We start from the raw sequence: 20,948 nt of genomic DNA on the forward strand, positions 1-20,948 counted from the left end.
TAATGTTTTTATCACCGAGTGATAAAGAAAATCGCTGAATTTGTTGCTGAATTTGTGGTGGAGTGATTTCTTTGTTTATGTGGTGGTGGTTTCGTCTCATTGCAGTTTTCAACCGCAAAAAACGTAGTTCGTAACTCCTGATGAAAGCAGAATTTTTCAGGACACGTCGTAAGCTTGTCCTAACGAGGCGAAGCTGACTTTTCAACTTTTCATCACCCGCAACGAAAACTACTATTCTGCGCCTGACTAAATAATTCGACGACTTTCTTAGTTTCGTATCAATATGTTTCTCAGGCGCTCGTGGTAAAAGCGAAATTTTTTAGGACTCGTCATATACTTGTCCCACTCGGATGGGACTTGTTAGGACAGGCTTACGACTAATCCAAAAAAAAATCACTTTTCATCACTCACATCACAACAAAAGTGCGTGCGATTCTTTAATATAGAAACGTCGAAGTGCTTGTGGATCAATAGTGGCTGGGAAATGTCAAATTCTCGAGCTCAATCACACGATTTTTCATACGTGCGATGTGATTTACCTTATTTTATCTCCTCAATAGGCCATGAGTTAATTAATAAAATGGTATTTATAGTGTGAAAAGTGGAGCACCGTGGGGTGAAAATAGAACTTTTCTCGCTTGAACTGTCAATTTGTTCATGTTTTCAAAAATGGCAAATGGCGAATTTATGGCCTTTGTTACGTGGACATAAATATTTAATCGCACCTCGCACCCATAAAAACCGTGTGTTCCCCTCTAGAAAAAATAGGAAATTCCAACCAAAACGAAATTGCGGCCCTCACTTCGCTCTGGCCACAAACATAGCTCTTGTTGAAATTTCCTATTTTCTCCGCTCGGCAAACAAATAACTATTTTTGTCTCACAAACAGTTCTCGACAAATAACGTTTTCAGCTAACGAACCGATATCAACGATGAACATCGAAGAGTACCGCAGAAGAGGTAAGAATTCAAACCTTATTTTGGTTAATTTGTAAAATTTCTTTAAAAAAAAACATTTAATGTGAAACGAACATACAATGCAACCAACGAACGAACGAATAGCCAAAACACAATAAACACAACCCCCATTAAGCGAATCGACCTAATAAAACACAATATTCAATTCCGGCATCCCATTTTTATGTTAAATGCATTCAAATTAGGAACAGCCAAATAGCGTATAATGCGCGTTAAAGGATTTGCCGTTGATCTTCTTTATGTTTGTTTCTTGTTTCGAAAACGAAATTTAGTGTTAAATAAAGTTGATGTCACCATTCATTGCTGTTGCTGTCCTCCCACACAACATACACATATTCTCTTATTGCGAAACATATGCAGAGCCAGAAGATTACCGGGGGAGGACGCACACACAAAGCCGATATCATTATGACCGAATTTTGTGTTATAGGAAAGGAAATGGTTGACTATATCGCAGACTATTTGGAAAATATTCGAGACCGACGCGTCTTTCCGAATGTAAAGCCTGGCTACATGCGAAATCTGTTGCCCGACTCGGCTCCGCTGGAAGGTGAAGAATGGCAACACATTTTTCTGGACGTGGAACGAGTCATAATGCCGGGTATTACCCACTGGCAAAGTCCTCACATGCATGCGTACTTTCCTGCCACGAATTCATTTCCGTCGCTGTTAGGCGATATGCTAGCTGATGCTGTGAACTGTCTAGGATTTACGTGGGTAATGCGGTGACACGTATAGCCTAACGATTCTCTGCTATTAAACATTAAATCTTTGGTTAAGGCATCGTCACCGGCCTGCACAGAACTGGAAACCATTGTGATGAGTTGGTTGGGTAAAATGATTGGCCTGCCCGATGTGTTTTTACATACAAATAGTGCGAGCAAGGGCGGTGGTGTTATTCAGACAACGGCATCCGAAGCAACATTAGTTTGCCTACTAGCCGGACGTACTCAGGCAATCCGTAGATTTCATGAACATACGCCCGGATTATCGGATGCAGAGATTAATGCACGTCTCGTTGCTTACTGCTCGGATCAAGCGCATTCGAGTGTGGAGAAAGCAGCGTTGATCGGATTGGTGCGAATGAGATACATCGAGTCGGATGATAATCTGTGTCTTCGGGGTGACGCACTTCGCGAAGCTATTGTCAACGATACCAAGTTGGGATTGATACCATTTTGGGTAAGTGATGTAGGCGGATATAGATTCAGGTCATGGTTTAGCTACTTGAAGAAAAATGAACAAAAGTGGCGATATATATGATGTATAGGGTAAGCACACCAGTCTCCGGACATGCATCAGTAGTCGGACACATATTGTTCCTTCATTGACAAACTTCTTTATGAATGAAAGAACGATTGGTGTAGGACTTCTGGTATATGCCACCCTAACCATTTGTAAGAAAATCTTGTTGCATAAGCAACATACACAAACGAAAGCCCACATTTACTTCGAATGACACTAAGCAGAAAAAGGATTTTATGGAGCGCATACCCATGGGATCCAATTAATAGTCAATTCCTTGCTGGGAGATTATTTTTGCCATCCATTTTCTTCCGCAACCGACATCACAATTTCTCATTTTGTCGTTCAAATTAATTAGCAAAACAAAAACATTTACTTTCTGTCTGCCAGGTTTGTGCTACACTCGGTACAACTGGTGGCTGTTCGTTCGATAATTTGGATGAGGTAATTTTCGGATTAATTTTCATTTTGTTCAATGATACGGAGACGGGAGATTTTCTGTTAGGTCGGTTCCGTTTGTCTCGATTTTAAGCTGTGGTTACACGTTGATGCTGCTTATGCGGGCAGTGCGTTTATCTGTCCCGAGTATCGTCGGTGGCTGAAGGGGATTGAGAAAGCTGATTCGATCGCATTTAATCCGTCAAAGTGGCTATTGGTTCATTTCGATTGTACGGCATTGTGGTGAGTGGTTCAACTCGCACAGGACCCGAATCTGAAATTTTACTCTCGGGTTAAGAGATTTTGCCTTTAACACAGACCAGCAACAGCTCTAAAGAGTTTCCTCTTCTCCTCATTTAGGGTTAAAAATAGCGGCGCATTACACAGAACATTCAACGTTGAACCGCTGTATCTACAGCACGAGAACTCGGGTAAATTTTTTTGTTAAAAAATGTTCGCTCAATTGAAATTCAACTAAAACGAAAAATTCTATTCACCAAAGGTCTTGCCATCGATTACATGGTGAGCATTCGATGTGTTGACAACGATGCGATCGATTAATTGTTTCCGATTTTAGCACTGGCAAATTCCGCTGAGTAAAAGGTTTCGTTCGCTGAAACTATGGTTTGTCATTCGAAATTACGGGATTAAGGGACTTCAGAAGCATATAAGAGAGGTGAGTTGAATGTCTGCCGCAGTTTGCATATAATAAACGTAACTTTTTATCAGAACAAAAGAATTTCTATTGTTCTGGAAGAAGTTAAGTTTCTTATGCAAATTACGGTAGATGTGGTGGTAGAACTGCATCGACCGCTTGCTTGTGCCGTTAAAAGGACGTATTTTCGTCACGATCACATTACCTAATTGAGACTCAGCGATTTCTGACCGCCGGTGTTTTGATTTATTCTTCTTTGCAGGGCGTTCGCTTAGCACAAAAGTTCGAAGCACTAGTACTGGCCGATAATCGTTTCGAAATTCCGTACGCTCGACACTTAGGTAAGTAAGAGTAGAAAGCGATTTTGACTGATGACTGCGAAATATTTCGATTCACAAAGCTCTGCCGTAATTTGCATAAAAAACTTTCTGTGCCTTAGAATCATAATTCGACGTATTTCGTCAAATCGATCGAAAAGTGATTGCTAAGAAAAGCTGAAATTGTTGTAATGTTTTTGTTTTGTTTTTCGTCTCATTATGATCCTTGCGGCACAGAAAATGTAGTTCGTGACTCGTGACGAAAGCAGAATTCACTTGTGACGAAAAATACTATTTTCTCGAAAAATATCACAAAAAGAATTCTTTTGTTCATTTTTCGAAAAAGTTTTTTATGCAAATTACGGCAGAGCAATGCGATGCAAATGGATACACATTTTTAACATCTAATAATGTGATTTTACGATGAGGCGACATAACTACACACCCAAAAAAAAGTTCTACGTTTTAATCGCCCAAAAACACGATAAGACCAATGGTTTACTCATCCGTACACCATGTACATTTAAAACGTACAGTAAGTGTCATACAGACTTTGACGTTTATTTGTCAATTTAAAAATAGATCAAAGCTAATTAACGATTGGTAATGATACAATCATATCATATCATCTGTTTTTTAGTTTGGAAAAAGGATCACAAGCATAAATAATAAAAGAAAAAAAAACAAGTTTAGCTGGATTTGAACCGGGTACCTCTCACACACACGTCAGGCTAAGACTTTCCTGCTGAGCTAACAGGCCGTTGAGATAATCAACGTGAATTTCGACCGGCTTCTAATTAACGGTTAAAAAGTAAAGTAAATAATTGATTGGCACAGTGGTGCTTTTTTAGTTTCAGATTCGACGATTTTGTAAAAGTTTTATTTCGTTTTAAAATATTTCCCGACTTATATATCCAAAAAGTATAATTTCAAATCGAAGTTGGCAAAATCTTTTAAAAAATGACGTTCATGTTAAAAACTGACACGACAAAATTCATAACATCTTGTCAGTCATTAACATCACCTGCCAAATGACAGTCTTCCGCCATCAGCAAATAGTCTGTTGTGCTTCAAGCCTGTAGTCACATTTTAACCTAAGTGGGAATGGTAGACAAACTAGCTGCAAATTTTACGAGCAACCTTACATTTATCAATCACCTTGATCGGCCTCATCAGATCAAAGTTAGGAATTCTTGATGTGGCTGCCCTCTCCGTAATTTCGAATCAAACCCGCATCAGATTTTTTTTTAACATTTTCATTTAATTTTTTTTTAATTCCACAAATAAAAATTATTGTTGTCTATGAAAATAATTGCAAAAAAGATATCTGAGGAGCGGAATGAGGTCAAATTGGTTGAAATATAGAATTCACAATTGCAACTGTGACAGTTGAACTGTCACATGATAAGTACGGATTAAATGTGCAACAATGTACGAAGTGTACAAGTGTACAAGTGTACATCAACATACGGATAAAACCCCCAAAAACACGATAAGACCAATGGTTTACTCATCCGTAAATTGTACATCCAAAACGTACTTTCTACGGGTTACTCGTAGAAATTGGGCGATTTTAATGTACATCCAAAATTTTTTTGGGTGCACGGTCAATATCGTCAGTAACGATATTATCGTTTTTTAGACGATAGTATCGTCTAAAAAACGATAGTATCGTTTTTTGGACGATAGTATCGTTTTTTGGACGATAGTATCGTTTTTAAGACGATAGTATCGTCCACAAAACGATAGTATCGTTTTTAAGACGATACTATCGTCTAAAAAACGATATTATCCTCCAAAAAAATTTCATCCATGACGATAATATCGTCTAAAATTATAGATTTTAAAATATTTTCAGGACGATATTATCGTTTTCTTGACGATATTATCGTTTAAAAAAACGATAATGTCGTTTTTAAACGATAATATCGTTTTTTGGACGATACTATCGTTTTTTGATTATACTATCGTCCAAAAAACTGGATGAAAATATCCGCTGGACGATATTATCGTTATTTTCTTTTTCTGAACAAATTTATCGTTATTTTGGACAATATTATCGTCCTGGGCGATAATTTTTGGGACGATAATATCGTTTTTAATTCATTTATTTTTTTAAATTTGAGACGATAATATCGTCCAGGACGATAATATCGTTTTTAATTTATTTTATTTATATAGAAAAATTACACAGACTAATTATGAGACGATGCGAGAAAAAAAAACTCCTAAGTTCCGACACCGTTCCGGCGCCCGGCTCGCATTGCGGCCCTCCGCTTCGCTCCGGGGCAATGGGCCGGATCGCTCGGCGTGTTAAAACGCTTTTTATGTACAATCTAAGTTGGTATTCATTTCGTAAAAAGATGAATTATTTAGGGACGAACTAAACGCCTCTTTTAAACACTGATGTGTAGGTTATTTCCTCTGACATTTTTTTTCGATATTTTGGAAGAGAATTCGGTTCTTGCTGCACCTCTGAGTAAAATTGAGTCCTGGACAATATTACCACCCAAAACTAAACGATAATATCGTCCTGGGCGATATTATCGTTTTTTTAAACGATAGTATCGTCCTGGACGATATTATCGTTTAAGAAAACGATAATATCGCCCAGGACGATATTATCGTTTTGGACGATATTATCGTACAGAAAACGAAAATATCCATTAGATTTTCTAGAACGGTAATATCGTCCAGAAAACGATAATATCGTTTTTTGAACGATAATATCGACAAGAAAACGATACTATCGTCCAGACAATATTTTAGAATTTTTCAATTTAGACGATATTATCGTCCTGGATGATAATTTTTTGGGCGATAATATCGTTTTTTTGGACGATACTATCGTCTAAAAAACGATAATATCGATTTTGAGACGATACTATCGTCCAAAAAACGATATTATCGTTTTTTTGGACGATACTATCCACTTAGGGCCGAGTAGCGGCCTTAGTCCAAGGGCCCAAATTTGAAACTTTTTTCGCCACGTTCTTTTCGGTATTCAATTACCTTCCATAAAAAACTAAATCTAGCAAAATCGGATGAGATTTACTCGATTTATGTGCAAAAAACACTTAGGGCCGAGTAGCGGCCTTAGTCCAAGGGCCCAAATTTGAAACTTTTTTCGCCACGTTCTTTTCGGTATTCAATTACCTTCCATAAAAAACCAAATCTAGCAAAATCGGATGAGATTTACTCGATTTATGTGCAAAAAACACATAGGGCCGAGTAACGACCTTTGAGCCCTCCCAACAAGCCCACGTTGCATCTTACCCAAAAACAATGTTCAGCAACTTTGTTCTACTCGTCAATACCTTTCATTTGATATATCACAAGCAGCTATTGCGTGCGTATTTCGGTAGATATCGTCGAAAGACTGAAAAACACCTATAGGGCCCTAGCTCTGGAGGGGCCGACCCTACCATGCCCATTTTCGAACTTGACCTTACTTTTGTCGATACCAATCGGGGAAAAAAAGAATTTTGAAAAAAGCTTGTGATTTACTCAAGCTAGAGGGGTCACGGACGGACGGACGGACGGACGGACATTTTTTTTATTGCGGATTCGTCATCTATTAACATAACCAAATGCTTTGCCCTTACTGTCTGCTTCCAATTCGACGTGTTACAAACGGCATATTAATCTTATAAGCCCCCAGTACTTCGTACGGGGCTAAAAAGCAGAGTTGACAGCTCGCTGTATCAATTCACGCCGTAAGTGCGGTCAAAATTCAAAATGGAAAGTGCGGAGGTCTTTCTGACGTAGCGTCATTTTCCTACAATGAAGCGTTGAAATGTATTTTTCGGTTCACTTTTTCATCGAATCGTTCACTTAAGGCCCGTCATTGGGAAATGACAGGACAGTTTCCCGAAAATGTATGTAAAATTTTATCACAAAAATTCACCGAAAAAATTCAAAGAAACTCACCTCTTATGCTTTCCATTGTATTCGGGCATAGTCTCTTTAGGTCGCCAAGGCATATTTGAACACTAAACACTTTTTACTCGATGCAAAAACAAAAAGTTTTTTTTTGTTTTGTCGCAACAAAAACACAGAAAATATTTCGACACAATTGTGACACTCCGCTACCTATAAGTACTAGAATGAATGTTTGCTGTGTTCACTTCGGCGATAAAATATTTTCATTCAAAAAAGTGTCGGACATATTATAAAAATCATGAAACAGTTGACAAAGGGTAGCGTATACATTTAATAATGCTCATCGACCATTTTTTGAAGCTTTACGAGAGCTCAGCGGACATTCTCTCAACGATGGGAGAGCATTTATTAAAAATTTAGCCTCTCGTAAGACTGCGCTGAGCGTAAATAAATGTTCGTTCCTCTTTAGTAAGCTAAGAATACTTCGCGAAGTCTAATTATGCCACCTCTTTGAATAAAAATATCGGCTGAGGTCGAATAATTCTTCGCTGAGCTTTAACAAACCTCCGCTGAGCTCTAATTATTCTCCGCTAGGCTTCAGGAAGTGTCCGTTAGGCCTAAGCAAGTTGCAGGAAGGCTTAATGGAGCGAATCGGACACTCAGCGGAGATCTGCCAAAGCTAAGTGAAGTCTTATTAAATCATAGCAACAATTATTAGGTATCCGCTGATGCTTATTGAGTGTTCGCTTAGCTTCATTGCCTTACTACAACGTGCAAAGGTCTGACGGACTCCTACTGAAGCCTATCGGAGAATTATTAGAACTCATTAGAAGTTTGTCAAAGCTCAGCGGAAAATTATTAGAGCTCAGCGGAGGTTTGTTAAAGCTCAGCGGAGAATTATTCGATCTCAGCCGATATTTTTGTTCGAAGAGGTGGCATAATTAGACTCAGCGAAGTCTTGTTAGCTTACTAAAGAAGTGGGAGAGGTTACAATTTTAATAAATGTCTACCATCGTTGAAGTGTCGGACACATTTTTGAATGAAAATATTTTACCGCCGAAGTGAACACAGCAAACATTCATTCTAGTCCTTATAATAGCGGAGTGTCACAGTTGTGTCGAAATGTTTTCTGTGTTTTATCACGACAAAACAAAAAAACAAAATTTTGTTTTTGCATCGAGTAAAAAGTGTTTTAGTGTTAAAATATGCCTTGGGGACATAAAGAGACGGTGCACGAATACAATGGAAAGCATTGCATCATGATGGGTGAGTTTCTTTGAATTTTTTCGGTGAATTTTTGGGATTAAATTTTCCATACATTTTCGGGAAACTGTCCTGTCATTTCCCAATGACGGGCCCTAAAATTCAAATTTTATGCACACTTACAGCGTCAATTAAGTACCGTCTCTCTTGTCAGAAACCTACGTCGTTTTCAATGTATGACATGACGCTCGCGAGCGTAAGAAGCCACTGCTGTATACAGATATGCAAGAAGCGCGTTTGTAAAACGTTGTACAGATTATCTACTTGTAACATGGACACGAGAAATCTTCGTAATGTACATTAGAATTGGATGCTGCGTAAGTAATTCATTACAAGAGGTAATAATTTTGTGATAAAAGCAAACTCACAAATGTGTTTTTGGAGCAACAAGCTTCAGTAACTGAGTTTTCGCCTTCGTATCGTATATAGAAAATCTAAACAGCAGAATCCAATGTCTTCTGGTTTGTTGCTTGCCCCATGCGCAGGTTGATTGATATAAAGGAGTTCGCATAAAATGAACTGAAAGTATTCTTCATGTAATGGATCATTTTCGCAGGGGGCAAACTGCTATGTAATAGTCAAATTTCGCACGGTGCGGCCAATAAATTCATGTAAAAAAACGTGAGGATAAGTTAACTTTACTTCACAGGGCAGGGGTTTACGTCAAGTTTTGAGTAAAATGGTTTACTTGGCAATAGGACAAATTGTGAAAATGGCATTTCTTTTCTTGTGTGTTTACTGACGTCGGCTCTGCTTCGATCATCAAATTTTGCATGAGAAGTGTCATTTTCACTACATGTCTGATTTTCTTGCGTTTATTTTGACCTCGGCTTCGCATCGGATCAACAAAATTCACGCGAAAACTCGGCTTTGCAATTTTGTATGCCTTGTTATGCAAATGACTATTTATTCGTGTATCGGCTCGAAGAGATTACATGGGTGCGTAATTCTAAACTAATCCACAGACTCAAAATTGAACAGAAATTAATTTTAAAAATTCAATTTCTTGACATGACTTGCGATTCGCAACATTTCTTTCGTCTTCTTTTCATTAAAATTTTTTTTTTCTCGAATTGGTATCGACAGTAAGAAGTGATTCTGAATGAGATGAGCTGTTACATCGACTCGACATGGCTAATGAGATTTTAAATTCGACCGATCAAATTTGACTAGAAATTGTGTACACTCGATCGTTATGCGAGCTGAGAATGTTATGAATTGATGAATTTGGTCGAAATTAATTATTTCGTTTCCCCGCAGGCATGGTAGTGTTCCGTATCAAAGGTGACAATGACCTTACGGAAAAGTTACTGAAACGGTTAAATCATCGGGGAAATCTTCATTGTGTGCCGGCGTCGTTGAAAGGGAAATATGTAATCAGGTGATTGGAAATTGACGTTGACGTTAGACTTGTCTGTCATATTGAACTGTTGTTGATATTCTGTTGATGTCATATGCAGATTCACCGTAACATCTATACGAACAACTAACGACGATATCATCAAAGATTGGGCGGAAATTCGTTTGGTCACAACTGAAATACTGAAGGAACTCAATATTCGCATTGCTGACCGCGCTAAAGTCCCACTTAAAGGTAAAGAAACTGATTACCAAATACGGTAGGTAGGTTCGCATTTCAACAAACATTTTTTTTGTTGTACATTCGACTAAAGAGATCGCTTAAATCCTCAATATTAGAGTGACGGTCCACACAACATCAGTAGACATTGGGCAAAATGCGGAAGAAAAAATCCGGACTGTATAAAATGAGGGTCTCTTCACAAAATTTAGTTTAGAAACAGAGAATTATCCCAATTTTGTATTAGTCAAAACCCCCAAAAAGAGTATAGTGTGACGCAAGTCCCTGTGCATAGAACATTAGTTGTGGAACCTGCGTCACATTTTACACTTTTAAGTGTTTTTGTCTGATATTAGTAGTTTTGTAAGTCTTGTTTCACCCTTCATATAATTTAATAAAACATCAGAAGTAATAGATTGGTCACATTTTTCGGGTCATATCATAGATTGGTGGTGTGTCCACTATTGAATTCATGCAAGTGTTGTTACAGCTGTATTACCTTTTGAGTCAAATGGTGTAAAAAAAGCAGCCTGCTACCAGCTCAATAATCTGAAAAGTCCAAAAGTGAATCCTCAAAAACACTGGAAAATAATTCAAAGTCCTGAAGTTCTAAAACTTCGCACATAGTGAAATTGTCAGAACCAATCTGCTTCCGCCTCAACAATAGACCCAAGAGTCCAGAAAGGAATCTAAAATCCTGAAGTTCTATAACTAGATTGGAGTGATGGAATTGTAGGAACCAGCCTACCACCTCAATAATCACAGAAGTCCAGACAAACTAAAAAAAAATCGGAAAAATCACTCAAAATCCTAAAATTGTAGAACTGGGAGAAAGTGAACCATGTGGAGTGATGGAATCGTAGGAACCAACCTACTACCACTTCAATAATCCTAAACGTTTAGAAAAAACCGTTAAAAGTTAAGCAAAGGCTACAGATCATTCGCCATCCTTCTTCATTCGACCTCAGGAATGAAGTTCTTACGAAAAATTCCTGGAATACCAACACTTTTTCACGTCCGACCCTATTCCTAGATGTAATTTCTCGGAATGATCCCGTAGCCAGTTTATTCCTCTCGGCGAACTCTACAATCGCTCCTGCCCGATCAAAGCTGCACAACACTTATACCTAGGACGTTATCGAAATGGGAAGAATTTGAGCAGTCATTACCTGTTATCACGGAATTTTGCCAATAAACTTTTCCGGGAAAGTTGTTTTTTCATCTTATAAATCCCAATCAGAATCTGGAATAGCGTGAGGAATCTATCCTTTCTCTGAGACTGTTGCAGATTCGACAAAAAATTTGTTTTGATCGTCAAGATTTTCCATCGTCCGGATTTTTAGACCTCCACAAAATTTAGAGTGACTCGAACCATTTTTAGATTTAATATTCTAGGTAGGTAAGTATGGCCTGGTTGTGTCCCTCATTCCACCAGCAAGTAAAAAAATATTTCTGCTGAAAATGAGCTCCTCTAGAGCAACCCTTTTTCTGATTTGCATGCGGTGCTATTACAACATTTACGATAGCTCAGCAACAAATTGTGAGATTAGGTTCCAAGGCCGGGATGCCGATTTACCAACTTTTTTTTATCAAATTATTCAATTGAAATAAATGCGAAACCTAACGTTTCAACGGCCTCGACATCGGCAGTTAATAATCTGACCATGTGAATATCGTTAGTCAAAATCTTTGAAATTTCCCCTCAGATACTCGGGAGAAGAACGAAGCATTCGGTTCCAGTTTACTGTTGGCCAATTCGCCCATGTCGCCCAAGATAGTCAACGGTTCATTTGCTGCTATTTTCGATGCTGACGAATTTTTGGCCAAAGCGTATGCAGGAATTCGGGCAACGGTAAGTAGTAACTTCCTGTGCCATTCATTTAAACGGAAAACTAACTAAACTAACGGAAGGCGTGTCTTCTTTAAAAGATGTCCCTTTTTACATTACAAAGTTTCAACAAATTTTCATTAATTTACAGAATCAAAACTCACCAGCAATGAGACGGAGGGTAAGGGGTATTTTGATGTCTGGTAAGTTTTTCATAATTTTTCATGTAAAGCTCAGATGACCAAATAACCCAAATAAAAACTTGTCGCGCTACATCCAAACGATGAGTGAATATGTAACGGACAATTTTACTAACTATGAGACTGGCATCTCCACTTTAAATGTTGTAGGCAAACAGTTTTCGCTCGATTCGCGTATGGATCTGTATGGAATCGACACAAATACGCTGAGCCAAGAAGACAGTGCGAACGGTATGATTGAAGAAAATAAATCGATTAACGAAGATGTTGAGGATGCGTGGGAAGGTACGAAATCCAGGTATTGTAGTGGGACTCGACTTTTATAGATGTTGTGCACGTAACGTTTTTTTGTGTTCTCCGATATTCCAACCAGTCAAGAGCTTTTTATGTAGACTTTGCATATGAGAGAGTAAACGAAAGCTTTTCCGTCCGTAAATGGAATGTTTTTAACGAAATTTTTTCTTATTGCGAACAGCTTATGAACCATTCGCCCACCTAACGAGAATATGCGCAGTGAAGCGCAGCAAACGTTCCCAAAGTACGGACGCTGTGGTTCCAGTCCACAATAGAAACTGTTCGAATAAATCATCTGCATCGTGTTACACTGAAAAAATGTTTAGCTTAAGTTCGTATAAGAATTGTGAAAGAAATTGTCCGTCATCCGATCGGCCGTATCGTCGGCGATCATTCAATTCCAGTTTGCATAGCATCGATGAGACTGACACCCTCGATTTTCAGCGTTCACGCAAACGGGAACTGTCCACGTATAATGCCTACCCGGAAAAGCGGCTATCCGATCCACTACTTCACTGTGCATTCATCAACAAAGGATTTGACGTTGAACTGAATCGCAGACAGTTTTCCATGTTCGACACCTTTTCCCCAGACTATCGTCAATCCAATGCGTATCCCATACCAAAGGTCAAGGTACGAATTTCCGATGAATGTGGCAACCGGATCGACAATTCGTTCGATTCGCAATCGGATTCGATTGTTGATGACTGTTGGAACTTTGGTACGGCGAAAACTCGTAACGATTGTCAGTATGGTGATGCATTTAGCATAGTTTGTGATGAGGGTGTCTCGCGACAACCTGTGAAAAAATGCGGTAAATGTGGCCACAGAAAACCGTTGGAGACACAATTTTCGACCACATTCAGTTAGTTTAGTCTCCACACGTTAGGAGAAATAATTTTTGAAATAAAGACATCGGAGGCTTTTACAGTTTTTCTAAATTGCAATTTGTTGAATTGCCCTACTGGGCCCTACTTTCGGGCTAATTTTAGTGTCAGTCGGCAAAATATTTCTATCACTTCTGTTATCTTGCGCTAGAAGGGCTAGAACGAGGATAGGCTTAGTGTATATCTCGGCGGATCGCACATCATGGAAAGTCCAAATTGGGTTGGGGTCAAAATCAAGAAATAAAATTTTCGTTAGCGAGTTTGACATGCATGACAAGTTGTAAATTTGACTAGCAAGACTCGCCCACGAAAATTTTATTTGTTATGAAATGTCAGGTTTTCCCGAACGATGTATGCGGGAAAAAATTCATTTCTTTACGATTTATCGTGTGAGAACGGTCTTGGTACGAAAAATACTATTTTCAATTCTTCTCTTCATTTGGCTGCAACGCCCCGCATTTTGACACCAATTTGGATTTTCTACGATGTGCTTTTGGAATTTCATTTCGATTATGATTCGCTATACTTGTTCATGTGCAAATTGATTTTGTGTTCCCAGAGTATTGTATCAAGTACCACTGTCGCCATGGCCTGATGAGAAATGGTATTTTTGAACTGAATATTAATGCAACATGTCGAAAGACATATTTAACTTTCTCACAGATCGGAACAGTGGTCAAACGTACCTTAATTTCGTACGACATTGCTGCCTGTCTAATGACATGGATTCGTTGTTGATGTGATGAATGCATTTAGCATTCGATGTTAACCAATTTAATGATGATCGGTTCATCTTTCGGTTTCAACAACTTCAACAAATATTGATACATTGCACTTCATATCTATGGAAGAATCAAAACACCGTCGTCACATACATGTTGTACGGCTTATGAAGGTTTGAAAAAACTTTCCTAAGTTCACATCGTATGAGACACAAAAGTCCAAACCTACGATGTGCTGTTGCCGAGATATACTCTTCTAGCGCTTTCGATGCCTCGTGTGTCTTGAGCTTTTGCTTTTTAAAAACCAAGGGTTCGCACCGAAAAAATTAAACTTTGGACTGTTCCAGAGCAACACATACTCTTTTGTTTCTGCTAAACTACAGTTGACGGCATTTCTTCCGTGGGCGAAACTAGTGAGAGAAATGTGTACAAATGTAACACAACTAACTTCACACTGTCACATTTGCAAATGAGGCGACGTTCCATGGGATTGAAGTTGGTTGTTCAAGAGTTCGTTCAGAAACTCTTCGTTAAGTTTCACTGGTGAAGATTTTGACACTTCTTTCATATAAAATACGTCAAAATCTTCACTTTGTGTAACGAATTTTTAGTTCCTGAACGAGTTCCAATGTTTGTCAACAAGCGGATTTATGTTAATCTGTTCAGTCTTCCGTTCATTTGATACATTTTTGCAACCTTTCTTGCGCAAAAGGAGTAAGGCCGACTCTCTGTCGTTTAGACGTCGAAGACAGACACTATTTCTATGACAATTCTTATTACTTTTACGATAATTGATAAAAGATATGTTTTTGGCTTTTGTGAATAAGAAAAACATCCTAACCAAAAAATTGTAAAACAAATAATCAAAAAATCTTAACAAAAATGAAACAATGAAATTGAAAAGACGAAGTAAAAAAAACTTTGATTTGTAAATAAACAAAAATCTAAAAGAAGAAATCATGTCAAAAAAAATGAAACAAACAAAAATGCTGCTGTGCTATCAATAAATCTTGATAAAAAAAATATAAAATTTCAAATTAAATGTCTAACTAGAGAAAGTCTTCGTGTCGTTAAAAATTTGCATCGTTATACTATTTACCGAAGTTATCTAATTTTACCATTTCAAAATGATTTGTTTTGTTAATAATCAAACTAACTAAAATCGTAGAATTACAAATTGAATGTGCGTGTGTTATAAACTCGATTGTAAACTAAAAATAGGAAGAAGAAAAAAATTCGCTAAATAAATGTCTGCTGATTAATGTCATGAAAAGTCTTTTGGTGCACACTTTATCGTAAGTAAGCGTGAGAAATGTATTGGCTTTAGTCATGCACATGCACAATGACCCTATTTTCTTCGCATCACTTTAAGGTTAGGTCGGTGCTATGTCCAGAACGCGAGCTAGATACGCATTTATCTATGTTCAGAAAACGGTTCATTCGTTTTGTTCACAGTCCGTTAATTTGCGAAACAGCTGTTAAATAATCGGGCCCGAAAATTGAAGGAAGATCAAGAACGGAATGAAAACACCGCTTTCGCAACAAGTGACGAAAAGTAGGACTTTCCGTTGCCTTTATTGCGAAAAACTTTGTTGTCGGCCTCGAGTGACAATCTTCACATCTAGTGCCTAAAAAAGCATTTATTAACTAGGACATAAGTTAATCGAAGCTGGCTGCTCTTTTTTAGGTCTTTTTTCCATAGGAAAAAATACCCTATTGTGGACACTTTGTCTGTCTGTCTGTCTGTCTGTCGGGTGTTCCAACTTTATGAAAATTTTGGAACATATTATTTGATAATGCAATGTCACTATGAGCAAATCAATACGCTATCTGATAATTGATAGCTGATAGTTGGCATTGCAATTCGAAAACTTGGTATTTGGTAGTTGACTACCAAACGTAATTCTCGGCAGAGATGTTAACTGTTTGAGAGCTGCACACCGACTGATGAAATTATTTAGGCTGCTTGGCCTATTTATAATTTGATAATTTGGTAGTTGACTACCAAACTGGTAGTTGAATACCAAAATGGTTGTTGAATACCAAAATGGTTGTTGAATAGTTGAGTTTGGTAGTTGAATACAAAATTGGTAGTTGACTACGAAACTGATAGAACGATGGTGGCGATGTTAACTGTTCAACAGCTGGATATCGACTGAAGAAACTATTCTTCCTGCTTGCCTATTTGTAACCCACGTATTTGGAAGTTGGTATCTCGAGAAGTGAGAAAATTGAGAGAAAGAAAAAAGACCTCACTAGGCTTATAGCCGGTCTATTCTTGTCTTACTATGCCTTCACACAGCGATGCGAAAGTGACAGATGCGAAATTTTTCTTTTGTCCTAATGTCAAAGAACAAAAGAAAAATTTCGCATCTGCCACTTTTGCGTCGTTGTGTTTAGGCACAGTTACAACTAATTTTCAAAAACGAAAATGAACAGCCAGCTTGATATGATTTTGGCGATTTCTTTGACGTACGTCACACTTAGTTTCGGTGCTAGAGAAAGCATTGGCTCTGCAAAAGCTCACCGTGACGAAAAAAAAGTTCACTTTAGTAAAGCATGAACGTTCATATAAACATGAAGCGATGAGAATAAAATCGCTTGAGTTAATGTAGATCACTATGCAAAATGTATGGCCGATTGGTCGAGCTATCTTCAACGCACTAACAAATTTATGTCAAAATAATATAAATCGACGACGCATGTCCTCTAGGTCAACATTAAACCATATCTGGTTTATAGTCTAAAGATAACAGAGAGCGAAGACCAGTTAAATTTCTGACTGGGACCTTGGGGGCAACGTCAAGAATGAATGAAAATAAATCGAAATTTAAAGTTCCAATTTTCCGAGTAAGAATTTTGTATATTCGCTCATTTTGACACTGCCCTCAAAACGCACCATGCTGGATACAAAAGAGCCTTTAAATCGGAAGAGTTTGCAAATATTCGAAGAAAAAAGGGTTACTTCCTACTAGGCATTTAACATTGATTGTTTTTGTGGATCAGCTGAAAAACAGACGAAGCAAATTCATGCTGAAATTCCACTGCTTCTAAGTGTAACTGAAATGTTTAGAATATTTTCCAACTTTCGATTTAATCCATCTTTTGTTAATCCACGTTGAACCTTTTCTCTTTCAAACGTTTCCTTATTGGTGTTTGATGGACTTGTTACTTACTTAGACCCGGAAGATTTCAGGCGAAATTTCGATGTTTATTGTAGCAGTAATTGTACCACCGCAATGGATTGATAGATGTCCGTTAGAATTGGTACAGGTAAGAAACACCTATGGAGACCTACACATTGACCGGTTTTTATTGACAAAGTATTCTCTCAGTCGAACGATTTTATTTTTCTATTCTTCTAAGGAAAGCTTTTGATTTTAAAAAGGAAGCGACTTCGTAAAGCTCAAGATTCAACCACAAATCCTTTGAACGCAAGTATGAAAGCCACTGAATGCAAAATGTCTTTATTGAATGCAAATGAGTGAATGATCGAATCAAAACCCGAATCATCGATCAAACAAGCTTTAAGCTCTCCAATTGTCAGTGCGATGTTCCTTTGCAATTCGAAAGAAGTAAAAGCTTGATCATTCATGGTTTTACTTTCTTTCACCGGCGAATGGCTTAGGTCGAAAACACACGATCAATTTTTCGTTGATAGGATGGACAATTATTGTGCTTCGTTTTCCATTTTGTTTTTGTCTGAGGTCTAAGTGGAATTCCTGATTACAATGGAAAAACTAGCATAATTGTCAGGCATGAGCGCCGCCGAAAATAAGCCGCCGATCAAGCCGCCGCCGGCCATTTTTGAGCAAGCCGAGCCGGTGTCAAAAACACGGCTCTAGCCGGCTTGAAACGGCTGGAAAATGAAATAAAGATTTCGAAATGTGAATGGGTGAAATAATTTTGAAAACCGAGATTCCTGTTGATCCTAAGCAGCTCAAGTACTTTTTGAATTTTTTTTTACAAAATTAAGAAAATTTTGAAAATTTTCTTGAATTTTCATGAATTTTCCAGAATGGTATATTACGTCCTCGCTTCTAAGTTTGTTGTTTTGGCAAGTATGACCTTTGCGGAAAGAGCCGAAGGCGCACAATCAGTTAATTCACAAATTTGAGAAAACTTTATCGATTTTTGCGAATTTTCTCGATTTTTTTTCTTTTCAATTTTTACTTGATTTTCCTGAGCTTTCGATTTCTTCTCGAAAACCATTTTCTTAATGAGTTAAATGAGTGTACTGGAGCATGATTTTCCATTTAGTTCAAGTTTTGAGGCAATAAAACTTGACGCGTTAGTGAACCTTAGACTTAGAGACTTGCTTGTAACAAGACCAGTTCCACTTGCACTTTGAACAGCCTAATCTACCTACATTTTCGCTTTCCGTACAATTTCATTTTCATGCTTACTAGTTCATTTTCCATGAATTTATCTAAACGTTTTAATTTAAAAAAAAAAAGGTAAAAGGAACCTCCAGCCGAGCCGTTTTAAGCCGGCTCAAGCCGACTTTTTCGCCGCCGCCGAGAGGTTTCTCCGTCGGCGCTCATGCCTGATAATTGTCAATTCAATCAACGCAACGTTGTTCGTGTCCTTTCGGCCTAAATGAATGCTCAAATCGATTAATTGAAAATGAGAAAACCCGTCAAACTTTTCTTAACGTGGCCTCACAGTTATCTGTTTTACCTCCGTGTATGTGAGTTATCATTTCAAGCAATGTGCTCTATTGTATGAAATGTCAACTGTCCGGTACACGGAGGCAAAACGGAATGAAAGCGGCGGCAAAACGGATGACTTAACTTCAGACTTACTTTATCGTTCTACTCCAACAAATCAAAACCTTTTTTTTTAAATGTGCGCGTGTGACGACGACGCATATTCATTGAAAAAAATCGCAGACGAAATTTTCCATAAATATGATTTAAATTCCGGTATAAGAGCAAGTTAAATTCGACATAAAATTATGGAAAAGGAACAGCTTAATGACGCTAATGACTTTGCCAAAGCTTTTTTTCCAATTAAGTTCACTTAGCGAATTCGCACCTTTGCGTCTTTTTTTCCCTTCTCCAGTCTGTTTGGATAAACTTGAGCAGAATATTGTTGTGATTGTAAGTAAATGTTTAATGTTAAATGAACAAACGTAATGGTGACCTTTACATCATTGAATTACATTCAAGTTGCACCTCAATTTGTCAATTTAAATTAAAAAAAAAAAAAAAATTGAAAAGAAAGAAGAAGAAATTCTGCTCCGTCACTTTACTTTGTGTGTTCCCCCAGAGAGTCAATAAGGAAATAAATGATCGGAATTTGCATTTTTGTGTGGTTTTAGGTTGTTGTTCAAGCTTTTTTTTATGAAGAGTCATGCATTCGTATGTCTTCATTGCGCAAAGCAAAGCAGAAGAAAAAATTAATTTTTATTAAAAACACTTTCTCCCAGAAAATAAAAATAATTTCAGAAGAGAAGTAGAAAGAAAAATGTTTTGTCGTTTTCGTTTTATGATTTGAATCAGAGGTTTCGTGACGTTTAGTGTTCTTCGCATTTTTTTCCGTTTGTACTTTTGAACAATTATTTTGATTGATCGAAATGACTGGGATAAGACATTACTGTGTTTCTGTGGTATGGCTATGAATACGCATACACCGAAGCACTTAATTAAAATGGTACAATGTAATATTCAGCTGGAGGAAATGAACACCATTGTCATTGTTGTACACGAATAATAAGAAAGTGAAGGCATGACGTACTGGTAGGTATAGGAAGTAAAATTTAAGAAATTATTACACTCTCGGATATGAAAAGTTGTTTATTGAAACGAGTACAAATGACCTTGACTGACAAGGACGATCATATCGCTGAGAGTAATTCACGATAAATTTAAAATGAAATTTGGCGAATTTATTTGTAGAAATTTCAGAGAGTCGCTAGATTGACTGACAAATGATAAAAGCGATTTAAGTGTTGAAGGACTTTAATTTGTATAAATCATGGGCGCGCGTTAGCATAGCGCCCGTGACGCAAGTCCTATTACTAGAAAAAATTTAAAAAAAAAAAATTTGTCGTAGACTGCAGAACCATATATACAGCGAATATTGAAGTTCCACAATTCAAATACAAATGACTCCAAATTACCATTAAAAAAAACTAGGCGTCCGTACGAGTTCAACGAGCTATCACACGTTCTTGCAGCTTAAAATTTGGCCACGCAAAAAATCTTCCAAGAAGCCCTATTTCCATACATTTTGGTCAATTTCAGTACTTTAAACGAAATGAAAAAATCCTACGTTACTTTGTTAGTCCGTCTGTGTTTCCTATCTTCTAAAGTCTTCTTTAGATTTTGTTGAAATTTTGGGAGTAGATTCTAGTCGTCATTCTAAGACATTCCAGAAAAAAAAATTGGGGGGAACCGGCCTCGTTTCGGAGCTAGGGCTCCTCGAAGTTCCCATATAAGCCCCATATAAGAACACCTTTAAGTGTGTGTGTGTGGATGGGTATGGTAAGCTCTGCTCGCCTCATTTTTTTTTCCTAAATTTAGAATTTTTCAAATTTTTCAAATTTTTTTTAATTTTTCTAAATTTTTTAAATTTTTCAAAATTTTCAAAATTTTCAAAATTTTCAAAAATTTTTAAATTTTTCAAATTTTTTTAAAATTTTCAAAATTTTTTAAA

General features: G+C 37.5%; 1 protein-coding gene across 2 annotated transcripts; it reads left to right on the forward strand.

Annotated features, from left to right (window-relative positions):
• Positions 1 to 891: 891 nt before the first annotated feature.
• LOC119083776 (histidine decarboxylase) lies at positions 892 to 14,075 on the forward strand. 2 transcript variants are annotated; one of them, XM_037193572.1, is made up of 15 exons: positions 892 to 960; positions 1,409 to 1,695; positions 1,759 to 2,160; positions 2,614 to 2,667; positions 2,729 to 2,904; positions 3,022 to 3,092; positions 3,164 to 3,183; positions 3,239 to 3,337; positions 3,579 to 3,657; positions 10,039 to 10,159; positions 10,239 to 10,372; positions 12,064 to 12,209; positions 12,337 to 12,388; positions 12,536 to 12,670; positions 12,861 to 14,075. In XM_037193572.1, the coding sequence occupies exons 1-15, from the start codon at positions 933 to 935 to the stop codon at positions 13,547 to 13,549; spliced, it is 2,493 nt and encodes an 830-aa protein (XP_037049467.1). In that variant the 5' UTR covers positions 892 to 932; the 3' UTR covers positions 13,550 to 14,075. The 2 variants fall into 2 exon arrangements, with proteins under 2 accessions (XP_037049467.1, XP_037049468.1); XM_037193573.1 differs by having other exon boundaries at positions 12,536 to 12,683; positions 12,861 to 12,995.
• The last annotated feature ends 6,873 nt before the right edge of the window (positions 14,076 to 20,948 follow it).

Source organism: Bradysia coprophila, unplaced genomic scaffold (genome assembly GCF_014529535.1).
Source record: "Bradysia coprophila strain Holo2 unplaced genomic scaffold, BU_Bcop_v1 contig_70, whole genome shotgun sequence".
NCBI classification, from domain to species: domain Eukaryota; kingdom Metazoa; phylum Arthropoda; class Insecta; order Diptera; family Sciaridae; genus Bradysia; species Bradysia coprophila.

Coding starts and splice junctions, on each gene's coding strand:
- LOC119083776 (XM_037193572.1), top strand. CDS start 933: ATGAACATCGAAGAGTACCGCAGAAGAG. Junction 961..1,408: donor CGAAGAGTACCGCAGAAGAG/GTAAGAATTCAA, acceptor TTTGTGTTATAG/GAAAGGAAATGGTTGACTAT. Junction 10,160..10,238: donor AAAGGGAAATATGTAATCAG/GTGATTGGAAAT, acceptor TGTCATATGCAG/ATTCACCGTAACATCTATAC.